General features: G+C 33.0%; 1 protein-coding gene across 1 annotated transcript; it reads right to left on the minus strand.

Annotated features, from left to right (window-relative positions):
- Positions 1 to 12,249: 12,249 nt before the first annotated feature.
- LOC108995415 (transcription factor TCP14) lies at positions 12,250 to 13,920 on the minus strand. The gene has a single exon (XM_018970988.2). The coding sequence runs from the start codon at positions 13,676 to 13,678 to the stop codon at positions 12,527 to 12,529; it is 1,152 nt and encodes a 383-aa protein (XP_018826533.1). The 5' UTR covers positions 13,679 to 13,920; the 3' UTR covers positions 12,250 to 12,526.
- Between the last annotated feature and the right edge of the window lie 897 nt (positions 13,921 to 14,817).

Here is a 14,817-nt window from a genome sequence, read left to right on the forward strand (position 1 = left end):
AAAGTCAAGCTGGTCTTACTTCAATGTTGCCTCTATCTGTCGTTTGGGTTTATTTTTCGTCTATCCTGCAGTGGGAGAGAAATCACGATGAGGGGTTGGGTTTTCTTTTCGTTTCTCTTGCAGTGGGGCACATGATAGATAAATTGTTAGTCCTACGTGGAGGTTACCCATTGGAGGGCTGCTGTTTGGAGTAAAACAGCCCAACCGGTTCTAAGATTTACTCTAACACTATTGTAAGTCGATGAACCAAGGCAACATCGTGAGTTTGAGAACCAAAGATATTGTCATAGGTCTCGGCAAGCGTTTTTTGTGAAGAACATAAGAAGAAGAATAAGAAGAGTAGAAGATACTGTTAGGTTTGGATAATGAGTTGAGATGAGATGAGTTGAGATTAAAGTTAAAAATTGAATAAAATATTGTTAGAATATTATTTTTTAATATTATTATTGTTTTGAAATTTGAAAAAGTTGAATTATTTATTGTATTTTATGTGAAAATTTATGAAAGTTATAACGATGAGATGAGATAGGTTGAGATTAAGGTTTCGTTTAGTTACGCAGTTCAGATGATATGAGATGAGATATTTTATTGAAAGTTGAATAAAATATTGTTAAAATATAATTTGTTAATATAATTTTTATTTTAGGATTTGAAAAAATTAAATTATTTATTATATTTTGTATAAAATTTAAAAATATTATAATAATGAGATGAAATAAGATGAGATGAAATATTTTACATATCCAAATCGAATCAATCCAAACCCTCGAGATGGATAGGTGGGTAGAGTTTTTGAAAATTATAGGCTCATGTGAGTCCTAGTCCAGTTGTCGTGTTTAATTTTATAAGCTCTTGGATTTAAATATTGGACCAATCTAATGGGCTTATTCATACAGCCCAAATTTTTAAAAGGTGTTTTTGTTTTTAATCTTTTTTTAAAGAAAGAATAATACTTATTTCTATATTGTTCTCAAAAAAACAAAAACAAAAAAGAAGCATTTTTTCTAAAGATGAAAAAACATTATTAGAAAATTCTTAAAATTATGATAGCATTTCTATACAATATTATTACTCCGAAAAATAAAAATCATTTATATATTATTTTCTAACAAGAAGTTTAAGGAAAAAGAAAAGTTCTATTTGTTTTTATATTATTTCTATAAAAATTTTAAAAAATATTATTATTTTGATGCTTTATATTGAAATAACAATATTTAAACTTATAGCAGTTAGAAAATTTGATGTACTAAAATAATAATAACTAATTTCATATTGTATCTTAAAGAATCTTAAGAAATATATTTAACATTTATTTCATGTTATTTTTGTTTACTAAAAAGATTATAATATTATTTCTGAAAAATATTTTTATCTACAAAACAAATTACAAATGTACTAACTAGAAGTACAAATACTAAGGGTATCGTTGGTAAATGAAATTGAGATGAAAAATTCTCAAAACCTCTCACAATTTTCTTTCCAAATATCGATAAAACATAAAACACTTTTCAATTACAAATTCTTAACTTTTTCATCTAATTATTAAAATTTTTACAAATTTCAAAATAAAACACAAAAATCAATACAACTTTTTCAAACTTCAAAATAAAATATAAAAATCAATACAACTTTTTTAAATTTCAAAACATAAATAATATTAAAAAATTATAGTTAAACAATTTTTTAACTTTATAATATTTTTATTCAATTTGTTCTCTCTTATTTTCTAAAACCAAATAAAACATCTTAACCCAAACAATTTTACTATTATTTACAAAATTTTGATATTCTTTAAATTTCCAAACCAGTCCTAAGTGACCCACAAACATGATGATGATGTCATTGATAATTTGATAAGGAGTGGCTCTACAATCACAGCTAGTCTTAGGAATTTTTTTTATATGTATTTTTTAACATTTTAAAATATTTAAAAAAAAATAAAAAAAAATATTATTAAAAAATACATCCTTAATCCTTAAGTAAAAAAATAAAAAATAAAAAAATAAAAAATTGGGAGTGGAAGCCCCAAGTGAGACATATATCATTTCCGTTTGATAAGCATTGAGACTTACCTCGTCAGAGCTGTCATGTCAAAGTTAGAGGAAGATTTGATGGTGCGAGCCTCCCAGCATCTCTTCTTGCTAATAATGAGATGTGATGAGATAAAATGAGATGTGATGAAATTATTTTTCTATCTAAACCAGTCTTATATCTTTAAAACAATATTTTAAATATTGTACCAGTGATTTTTTCAGTCGAGATATTAAAACGAAATATTTCGATATCGATACCGTTTCGGACTAACATATATATGAATAAATTATATATATATATATATATAAATTATAAATAGTCTGATTTGAATTGAAAAGTAAAAAAATGAGCTTGCAATTTGAAGAAATGAAAAAAAAGAAAAAGAAGTAAATGTCGAAATATAGGTCGGTATGGGTTGAAACGGTCGAAATTCTGACCAGTACGAAATTATACTCTTTTTTGTACCGACTATGCTACAAAAATGATATATTTCGATCGTATCAACCAGTATTATACGAAATTCAAAATTTTGCTTTAAAATATACTTGAACAACATCTCATTTTTTCAACGTTACAAACACTGTAGCTGATTTTTTTTTAATATATCTCATTCATGCAGGAGAATTGGACATGTGTCTTACATGCGTCCTTGATCAACTAATTAATTGAAATAGAGATTATCCTTATCCATCTTATTACAACCTTCAAAAGATTGAGATTATGATTTTCTACAATTTTCTATCACTAACATTTTATAATTTAAAGAGATATATATGATACATATATGTATAATATCCCACAATTTCTAATATATGACCTAGTCCACGAACAATATTTAATATTGTTGGAACCACCTCCTATATATATATATATGTTTATTTGCCTTAATTTAAATTTTAAATTATAGAAAATACTTGAAATAAAAAATTACAAGAAATCATCATCGAATTAGAAGGGAACATCAAATTACATATTAGAGTCCATAATATCCTGATCTGAATGCATGCATATATAATTAGTGAAATTTCAAAGTCAAGGCCATGCGCGCCGCCAGGGCCAAATTTCAAAGTCGTCTTCATGCAAGCAGCTCCCCTAGCTAGTCTTTTTATATATGTGGATCTAGACATGAACACAAGGCTGAGACTTGCGGCCAATTGCATGGATCTCAATTCTTATATATTGATTGTATTGGTAGATCGACGATCTATGGATGCCATGACAGAGCTTGTGTCGATGAAAATGACCGAAATAATTGATGAGACATTTTCAGTCCAAAGAAAAAAAAAAAAAAAAAACTAAAAAGTTGAAAAACTAGCCCGGTTTGGATTGAAAATTCATCTCAACTTATTTCATCTCATCATTACAATTTTTTTAAATTTCACATAAAATATAATAAATAATTCAAAATTTTCAAATCTCAAAATAATAATAATAATAATAATAATATTAAAAAATAATATTATAACAATAGTTTATTATAGTATTCACAAACCATCTCAACTTATCTTTAAATCCAAATGGAGTTGCAATTTGAGTCTAGCTCTTAATATTGCAATTAGTGTACATTGCACGTTGAATATTGTAAGACACATGACCTTTATATGCTATATGTCTTACATCTAACAAGTTCAATTCATAAATTAATTCTTTGGGATAGAAGAGGGTGGATTGAGTTTCCTACAAATTAAGGAGGAGAAAATGTTTCCATAATCAGAGAGCAAAGGTGGAGTTTGCACGTTAATGATAGAAATTGTGGTTCATTTGTGAAAAAAATGTAGTTTTATCATTCCAATGTTAAATTTGAAAAGATTGATGAGATAAGAACATATTTAGATGTTGGTGCAAATGGGTTTGCAAAAGAAGAGAATAGTGAGGAAAAATAGTTTGGTTCAATGCGCATTACAATGTCATTTTCTTTAAAATAAAGTTTGGATCCGCTAATAATGGTATGCACATGTTTACTGTTGAATTTGCCTTCAAGATACAAAAAAACTCAAAAGAAATCTATTTATCTAACTGTATTATGCATAAACGAAATTAGATTCAAATACCATTAGATTTTGTTATTCCACCAAGATATTAAAAATTTGTTTTCTGCAGAATGAACAGATCTTAATGACAAGTTTTCAATAAATGAAATATTTTTAGAAGAGAGAGAATTTCGAAATTGGCTTCTATTCCACAATAAATTTGGAGGCTATAAGGTCTATTTATAGATGACCAAAGGATGCAATAAATTAAAAACGGAAATTTTGTTTTACTAATATAAGTTATGAATTGGTACACATATCTTGCACTTGTTGCTAAGGCCCCATTTGGATAATGAAAGTGTTTCATCTCATCTCATCTCATCATTACAATTTTTTTTTTAAATTTTCACAGAAAATATAATACACAATTCAAAATTTTCAAATCACAAAATAATAATATTATTAAAAAATAATATTCTAATAATATTTTATTCAACTTTTAACTTTCATCTAAAATAATCTCATCTCATCTCACTATACAAACCACAACTAATGACACAACCCTTGGACATGGACATGATCCAATGGTCACTAGAGCCTCAACCAAATGGTTGGCACTATCTCGACCTTTGTAGGCTACTTGGCCGCACGCCCAATTATAACCATAACCAATACCTTATAAATTACCCACAACTTCTCTCTTTCCAAATTAATTTATAACTTTAAAAACAAATCCCAAAATAATAATAATAATAAATATATAATATATAATTATTTTGAAAATATTTCCCTACCATTTTCAAAATACATCCTAGTTAGAGTAAGAAAATTTATACATAACTAAATGTGTCTTTTGGACTTGAACATTCACATAGTAAAAACACATCAAAGCTAATTGAGAAAACATAATAGACATGCTTTGAAGTAGCCATCCTATATGATTAGTTTGATATATCTCACTTATAAACCTTCTTCTCTTTGGGCAGTTCGAAAAAAGCAGATATGTGGATTGACCTTGTATCTATATCTTGGCTTAATGAGCACTCTAGAGACAAAGTCTAATTAGCACAGTAGGCAGCAACATCTCCGATACTCATATAGGTAAACTTATCGAAAGTGACTATAACTAAACACTTTAACAAAATTCTGTTATAAGTCTGTTAAAAGCTTATTGCTTAGTCTCCCCTATTCATTACAGTACCAATCACTTCAAATATTGGGATGGTAAATTAGTTTAAAAACTAATTTTAATATCTTAGTACTTGCAAACTACAAACATATAATGTACTTTGCTAATTAAACTCAAGTCTTAATATGTTCAAGAGTTGAATTGAATTTCAATTATTGGTGATTTTATTGTGTAGGATTTAGACTCACCTCCTTTGATGTCTTCCACATCAATTTCCTTACAAGTTCTTTAGTTAATGAATATGTCAATTCCAGCAAGATCTCATAAAATTAGTTGTAATTATTCCATCTGTGAATAATTTTCTTATATAACTATGTCTTCATCCAATAAGCCTAGACTTGCCATTATATATATATGACTATAGGCCTATAATAGTGCAGCCTAACTGTCACAATGCAAAAATATTTGTGATATTTTTCAGATACCATAAAATGCATTATACAACTATTCCATTAACTTGCTTCTTTGATCGCATTATATAAATATAGCACTATATAGAGAAATCATATATAGAAGTCACAAATTTTTTTTTTTGCATGCATATTCTACATTTATCTACTATATCTTTCACTTATTCATAAATTTTTTGGGTTTCTACCATTAACATGTTCTAAACAACAATACTGAAAATAATATAAATCAAGCATGTAAGCAAAACTATTAACTTAATTATTAATATAGATTTTGAACATGCCTTCATTCAAATATTCCTTCCCCATAAAAGTACCCATTTAGGTCAGCACAAATTTATTTGATTCAAAAATTAATTTAGATCCAAATTTATTCAGAAGACTACCAGATATAAGATTTTTTTTCTAACTTCTGGTACATGATACACATCCTTAAAAGTAAGAACATTTTCGAAGGTAAACTCCATATTTATGTTCTTTTGCCTTTAGAATTCCCAATGTAAAGAACATGACCATCTTCCATTGGCCGGTACCTCTTGAACATGCTGCTGTCTTTATAGACATGCCTTGCTGCTCTTGCGTCAATCCACTAGGAATTATCTGCTTTGAAAATGTTGATCCTAGAGACCATGGTCTCAAAATTCTCTCTAGAACCGTAGTTTTGTTGTTTCTTTTTAGAGAAACGATAGTCTCTTTTGTAATAACCTTGTTTTCACAATGAAAGTAGCTTACTTATAAATTCTTCTTATCTTTGTTGTGACAGTGATCTTGTCTACTTCTAAATTATTGTATCTCTTTTGATTTCCATACCAGGACTCATTAGGTTGTCTGAGTTTGTGGGTCTTACCTTCCTTTACCACGTGTATATTGGAGGTCACAGAGTCACGCTCATCTTTAGTGTCTCTAAGCCTAATTCCTTCTTTTATACAAAAATCTAGCCTAACTCTTCTAAAGACAATTCCTCCTTAATCTGTTTTGAATTTCTTTTCTAGTCTTTCTATGATAGAGGAAGTTTATAAATAATGGATGAAACTGATATAGAATCATCCATCTTCATATTATGTTGAGTAAATTGATCACGAATATACATAATTTCATTGAATTGTTCAACAAGTTTAGACTCTATCATTTTATCACTGAAAAATTTGGTAGCCAAAATCTTTTTACTTGCAACATTTTCTAAAAGATACTTAGCTTCAAATGTGTCTCACATATCCTTGGTGGTTGCTTTATTGTGGTATGCATATAGTAGTGTATCAGACATCGCATTGCAAATATTTCTTTGTAGATGTAGTTATATTTTTTCCATTTTATCCTTGCCCGACTTGAGCAATTGTCTTGTCCTCATTTGCGGAAGGTTTAGTAGTGGTTAGAACATACACTACTTTTAGATTGACTAAAAGGAAGTGCATTTTCTTTTGCCAGTATAAAAAATTAGCTCTATCAAAGCATTCGGGTTTTACAAAATCCACAATAAACTCTCTCAAACTATGCGTCATTAGTAATCAATTATTGTCTTAAGAATGTTGATGCAAAGGGGGCTGCTAAAGAAGAGAATAGTGTGAGAAAAGAGTTTGCTTTAATGCGCATTACATTGCCACTTTCTTTAAGATAATATTCATACTCATCGGTAATGGTATGCACACTAATTACTAGCAAATTTGCCTCCAAGATCATACAATAAAACCTAAATTAAGGGGATGTTGGAAATAGGTTTGGTCTAATCTCATCTCATTCTCAAATATCACTCAAATACAAATACTTTCAAATTAATCATTACAACTTTTTCAAACTAAAAATTATAACTTTTTCAAACTATTAAACAATAAATAAAAAACAATTCAAACTTTTTCAAATCTAAAATAAGAATAATATTAAAAAATTATATTCTAACAATATTTTAGTTTTATAATATTTTTTATTCAACTTTTTCTCTCCTTTCCTAAAACCCCATAAAACACTAACTGATACTATCTCACTGCTATTCACAAATCATATTACTACTATTCACAAAATTGTTATCTCATCTTATTTCTCAAGCATCCCCTAAGTCTGTTTGTCTAACTGCGTTATGCATAAACACAATTGACCTAAATACCCTTAGAATTTTCTATTCTATCAAGAGATTAGAAATATGATCTATATAGAATGAACAAATCTTAATTACAAGTTTTCAATAAATGAAATACATTTGGGAGAGAGAATTATTTCAAAATTGGCTTTTATTCCATAATAAATTTGCAGGCCATAGGTCATTTATAGATGATCATGAAAGGATGTAAATGAAAAGATATGACTTTTCGTTTGATTAAAAGAAGTTTTGAATAGGTATATATCCTACACTTGTTGCCAAATGACACAGCCGGCCTTGGACATGGTCCAATGATCAGTACCACCGCCTCTAGCAAATAGCAGCTGGCATCGGTTACACAATAAGTAAAATAGATGGATTTCTTCTTATTTGCATACTGTTCATATCAATAGCCTGCACTACTTTATATTAATGTATCTGTTAACATCGTGTTTCGTATGCCTTTGGGCCAGGTTCCAACAACTCGGGTCTTAAGTCTTTCACTTGTACACTAAAGAAAACACAGAGAATGGGGAGCCTTGGTGGAGGCTGGGGAGTCTCCGATGCTAAAGTTAGTATATCTCCTTAGTAAATCGTACGTGAGTTTAGAGGAATCAAAGAGAGTTCTTCGTACCTGGGAATTGACTTTTATACTAGGTTTCTAATGGGGACAGCTCATCGCTGACTTTGAAGAGCTTATGTCCTCTTCACTGTTAATTTAGTTAGAATCTTGTAATACGATGTGGCTTCTGGAGCGATGTTATTCATGCAGGGTGAAGTCCGAGAAGTGGCGTCAATAATGCAACATGACTACCTTACTCACTTTACCTTGCGGACGTTCCCTATTATGCCTCTTCATGCCTGCTATCAAGAGATTGAGCGTTCTCTATATTTTCTGCCCACCTGCCTGTGCAGGTTCCCTAGAGTAGGATGTTATCGGGGTGGTGTTAGGGTGACGAGTCTTATCTGCCCTTATCGTCCACTTTCCCTACGCGTGGATTGCTTCGTGGGTAGATTTTGCTCGTGTGCCGAGTACTTTGCAGAGGCCCATTGACTCCTTTTAGAGGAGAGTCGTTGAGCTTGACAAGATTCTCTGACTTACTTCCCCTGTGGTCCATCATAAACTTGCTTTAAGGGTCGATAGGAGGGGAAACCCCTTCCAGTACCTATTTCTAGTAAATTGCATGCATATATGTGCGGCCATGACAAACACATATATCTTGATCCCCGACATGCCCATGCACCATATACCCAATAAAGCACGTTGAAACATGCACCCACCCACACACGAGATATTTTGGCTGAATGTGCTAGCTAGCCATGGTGGGTCTGTCTCTTGTCCTGATTAATTTCATCCTAACAACCAACTTAATTGTATGAATGCTGAATGCCAGTAGGCAGGCGCGCACATGCTCTTGTAACGACTATACCTATATATCATCCAAAAAAGCAGTGAGATTAGTAGATTTCATGGGCCCAAAACCACGAATCAAAGAGGGAATTAAGAGATTTTAAAGGGCCAAATGAATAGAATCTGATATTATTGATCCTAATTAATCAACTTTTTTTTTCCCTCTTATCCAATATTGTTATAAGGACTTGTTTTGGTATCACCTGGCGCTGCCACAAGATCGAATCTATAGATGGTCTAATCATGCATGCTTTTTTTGGGGTACAAGATCGATCATTTTCCTGCAGCGAGGGGACCGTTTGGTGCTATGATATGGGGTTCATAATAGATATCCATGTGCAACATGTGTTCAACCAATATTGTTTCTATTTAATTTGTGATGATCATGCATGGGTATTACATCATTTTTCCCGATATTTATAAAAAATAAAATAAAATAAATGGCTAAATTTAGCTTGTAGATCATTGCAAAGGAAATTTATATGTATAATTTTGCAAGCTGCATGCATATATATATATATATATATATATGCATGGTGTCATGAAGAAATTTCATATATAGAATTGAAAGATCAGATCAAGATCATGATCAAGATCAATATACGTATTATTATTGGTGTAAGAAATAATATTGAAGTAATTAATATCTGATAATTTAGTGAATTTTTAATTATAGGCCAAATATATATTTATTTATAAGCTAATTATTAGGACACGCGTCCCCAAAAGTCAATGGACCATATAATAGCAATTAAGACAGGTCAATTACTAGTGTGATTATAAATGACATGACCCATATATATATATTTTCTCTAGCTAGAGAATGTCATTATTATATAAACCTAATTGTCAGATACTTATAAATTATTTGATTAATTCGAATTGTACGTACTGATCCTAACCAAATTTTCATAGCACCAGTTCATACATACATATATATATATATATATATATATATATATATATGGTGCATCATCATTTACTTAAATCTCCTTAGCTAGCTAGATGGCTAGCTAACTCCCTTTAATTTTTATATATCATGCATGCATGTTAATGTCCTTAAATTAAAAGAGTAGTAAAATGATTTGATGGCTACAGAAACTTTCAACTTATTATAAATTGGCTGGTTGGGAGAGTATAAAAGTAGATCAGATAAGCACGAGATCATCGAGGAATCATGCACATCAATGAATATTATTTGAAGTTTTGCATTGTGTTGGGGGACGATTAATAAGAGATCAGGATAAGTTCAATATAATAATGCTAGGCGCTAGCTATAACCTCTACATACATATATATATATATATATATATAAATTTATATATATATATATATGTATAAATATATGTCATATCGCAACATTAATATTCGCGATATGCATGGCTATAAAGATTATGAGTAGTAGTACTTTTGGTCGAAAAGGAATTTTTTAATATATATATATAGCAGCTAGACATGATAATGATCGATATTGATGACGATGATGATGTGATTTGGCATCCCTTTTTAATCCCTTCGTCTAACTTCTGGAAATCAGCGTAACTTATTATAACCATGTAGCTGATCTGTAAGCACCTGTGTGTTACTCATGTGTACGTACGTACTACTTTTTTCTGACCCTCTTTCATTAATCTACATGCCGTATCCATCGTTAATTAGAAGCCCTAGCTGATCTGTTCAACATAAAGACTTTTAATTTCTTCTTAATTTAATGGTGCATTTTCAGTGCTATATTGAACATGATGAACAATAACTCTAATTTGACTCATCCTCCATGGCTCTAATATTGGAGGTTATAACATGTTATATACAAGGAGGGAAAAAAAAAAGCAAAATTGAGAAGAAAATTATTAGTACGTACTGCTTCATCATATATCATGATTATAAAAAAAATTATTTTTATATAAAATATCTGACTACCAATAAATAATTTTCTTATAATGTATATTAATCTTTACTATTTTTGACCCAAACATGCAGCATTCCTATTGGTGAGCTTGATCTGCGATATTGGGATTCATTATGTTGCATTGCTTGTATATCAAGAATTAATGTTTTACATTTTAAGGCAAGTGCTCTTTAGAATAAACCCTAAATCCTCTTTTTTTTTTTGTCACAAACTTACCCTTCACTTCATTCATCCATTGATGATCCAAATAATGTTAGGAGCTATATATCATGATGGCTATAAATTAATTGACATGCATGAATTAGTAGTTCCCATCCCTATATATACCAATATTGCAATTAAGCTATAATCAGTAGCTATGAGTCCTGAAATAATTAAGGAAAATTAAGCAAAAAAGGGAAGTGATCATCTGAGAATACATTAATTTAAGGAGGATTAAGCCATCTTTAATTAGTTACCGAAGAAAGAGTAGTAGTACTACGAAATGCATGCATGGATTCATAATTCCTTTGTTAAAAGGAAGCTCCATTTTCATGTCCAAGTAGATCAAAGCTGGAGACATGACTAGTAATATTAAAAACTTGGACCAATATGGGAACTACTCCAGATTCCACCATCTTTCTTCTTCCTTTCCTGTTGCTTACTGAGACCCAATCATTCAATGTGCCCATCAAAGGATTGGCCCCACCAAAATGAACCGTCTAGATTAATGAGCTGGTGGGCCATGTCAGAGTGGGGTCATTAACACCCACCACCGATATCTATGGTGCCAGCAACTACACCATTAGGGCAAAAAAAGAAAAGAAAAAAGTGGGGGTTGGGGGGGAATGATCCACCTGTTTGTCAGTGACATTGTACATTGGTTTGGGCAATGACCAGCATCTGGGTCCCACCACCTGAGCCAACACCTGGAACTGATAAGGTCTGGACCCCACCGTCCTATTACCCCCCATCTTCTCTGAAAAAAACTTAATGATTGATGCAGTAAACCTTGGTATTCATGGCAGAGATTGAATCGGATAGCTCAAATTGCAGTGTAAATTTGAATACTACATCGCAGTAACATCCTTTCCCTCCCTTTCACTACACGAACCCTTGCCTATTGAGAGAGACGTAGATAGATGGGGGGAGAGAGCTGAGAGAGAGCCCAATTTCTAGTTAGGTAGGAGACTTACTATAGCATGCAAAGAAGTCATTTTCTCCAACATAAAAAGCATAAATTACAAAGTAACAGCTTTGGGATAAAAGCTAAAAACAGATTGCACAAACAATGATGATAAGATAATATTGTGTAGTGAAAAACCCAAATGCGACTTTCAGCAAAAAACCAGCCAATACCGATGTTAAATATATATAGGGTCTTTCCCAAACCCTAAAAAACCTCATATTAATCACACAAAAAAAAAAAATATTTGGGAAATTATGAAAATGAAACTCAAATTCTTTTGAAGTGCAATCAATCCTCGTGTGTTACAAATCATCAAACTGCTAAAACATGTTTTGGGGGATCGAAGATGATCATGCATCTCGATCTATGAATGGTGACTGGTTGTATCGTGCCGATCATCGCCGGCGCCACCGTGATGCGAGTGAGAACCGCTCGCCTGAGACTCCGAAACACTTGTACCGGACATCGGTCGGTAAGGATTAAACCCTGCAAGCATATTCAAGTGCCCTTCACTCATACTGCTGTTCCCACCACTACCACCACCAGTACTAATTCCTGATGACCCCAATTGCTGGCCCGGCATTAGGGCCACAGGGGGAGGAAAATTCATGAAATGTAAGCCACTAGACATGGTGCCCCTATACAAAGCAGCAGCACTATTATTAACTGAAGGAAACGTCCATATCGGGTCACCACTCATGACTTGGTTATTAGAGTTAGCAACCATCCAAAAGTTAGCCGGAACCTGGCCGTGGCTCGCCGGAATGGCCCCCGTGCTCGACTGCAACAAGTAGCTCCCCATTTGGTGCTGAGACATTAGGTCCTGTTGCTCCGGCCTCCTCTTTCTCCCTCCTATACTCTCCTCCGTCGTCTCTGACAAGTCCAACGATGATGTCGCGTCCCGCAGTTCTTGCTTCGCTTGCAGCATGGAGTTCATGCTGCTCGAAGACTGAAAATTGAGAAGCGTGGACGTGCCGCTTTCGGATGATAACCCAATTCCCGGAAACAAACTTCTCCTTTGTTGCTGCATCGAGAAGTTTGGATTGAAGTAGGAGGATCTTAGTTGGGAGGGGACGGACATGCTAGAACCGGAGCTCCTGAGAGATATATTAAGGGACGTGAAGTTAGCGGGGATGGTGCCGGTGCCAGTGGCGGCGATCACGGCGGGCTCAGCCTGTTGGAGCAACCACTCGATGGTCTCACCGTCAGACTTGTGTCCCAGCTCGCGTGTAAGCTGAAAAACCCTAGCTGCGCACAGTGCAGGCATACGGATACGGCGGCCGCGGCCATCGACCTTGGTGTGTCGGTCTTTGGTCGAAGCTCTCTTGGGAGGAGGCTTCTTGGAGGGTTCTGCAGAAGCAGTACTGGGTTGGACGGCGTTGGGTTCGGCGACGGGGGAGATGGCGAGGGAAGGGTAGCCGGCGGTAGAGGTAGAACAGGGTTCGTCTTCCTTCTTTTCAAGCAATTGAAACGGGAAATTTGGGCGGTGGAGCTGATGATCATCACCTCCTTCCATGATCGCATGGAAATAGGTACAGTCTAATGCTAGCTTTTTTATGAAAGACTGTGAGTGACCCCCTTAGTTTAATCTTTTGGTGGGTCTCTCTCCCCGCTCTCTATAAAAATTTAAGACTGTTTTTTTTTTTTTTTCCTCTTTTTGTTGGCTGGAATTTCTTTGAGAGATTGATGTGTTGTTGGGAGTATAGCTCTCTAGAGGTAGAGAGATCAGGGGGATAAGGAAGGAGGATGCAAGCTGCTTTAAGCAACAAAAGATAATGAGTGGGAATTATATGCTATGGGCAAGCTTTTTGAAAAATAATTAAATCGTTTTTTTTTTAAAAAAAAAAAAAGAAAATTGCATGCTAGCTTTGTTGTTTGTGTGTGGAGCTTTTCATTAATTTATATTTCTTTATTGACGTAATTGATCATATATTATATTTTTGGTAGGACAAAGAAATTAATAATTAAAAGAAAGAGAGATATTTTTTCCCATTCCATTATTTTTGTGTGAATCAAGGCCGGGAAGGGTTCCTTTTTATTCTGTGGTTGGACAGCCCCTTTGGTTCAGACTCCACGTGAGGTGCTCTTTTTATCATTCAATCCATAAAGACAATGGTGGCCGAGGTGGGACCGATCCCAAGTCAAAAAATTAAGAGACTTGGAAAGGAAAGACTATCAGGTGGGTCCCATCCCATTCAAGTAATGATTTCGTTTTTGCCTTTGCCCTTTGCCTTTTGTGCTGCACGACCTTTGTTACTTTGGGATTCCTGATCTAGTACTTGTTCTTTTACCTTAATTTGGTCTCTACCTCTACCAATGTTAATCATGTTTAGGATCGATTGATTATGGTTTTTGTTGTCTGCATGTTGGTAATATTAATTGAATTTGGTAATTTTGTGTTATGCATGGCTCATGCATGCATGACTGCCTTTCGATCGACCATCAAGCTGCATGTACGTGTTTATTATATATATTTCGCTAGTTTTCTCTGCTTGAGCTTGATGATCAGTTCTGGATCAGTTTGTTAAACATACGTTTCATCGATCGAAAGAGAACGAAAACGTCAAAAGATCGAAATGATCATGAAGAGTTATTAAATTACCTTGAGTGATCAGATCAAAATCTCATGATCATACGAAGTTAAGAAAATTAATC

This window comes from Juglans regia, chromosome 2, assembly GCF_001411555.2.
Source record: "Juglans regia cultivar Chandler chromosome 2, Walnut 2.0, whole genome shotgun sequence".
In the NCBI taxonomy this organism is placed as follows: domain Eukaryota; kingdom Viridiplantae; phylum Streptophyta; class Magnoliopsida; order Fagales; family Juglandaceae; genus Juglans; species Juglans regia.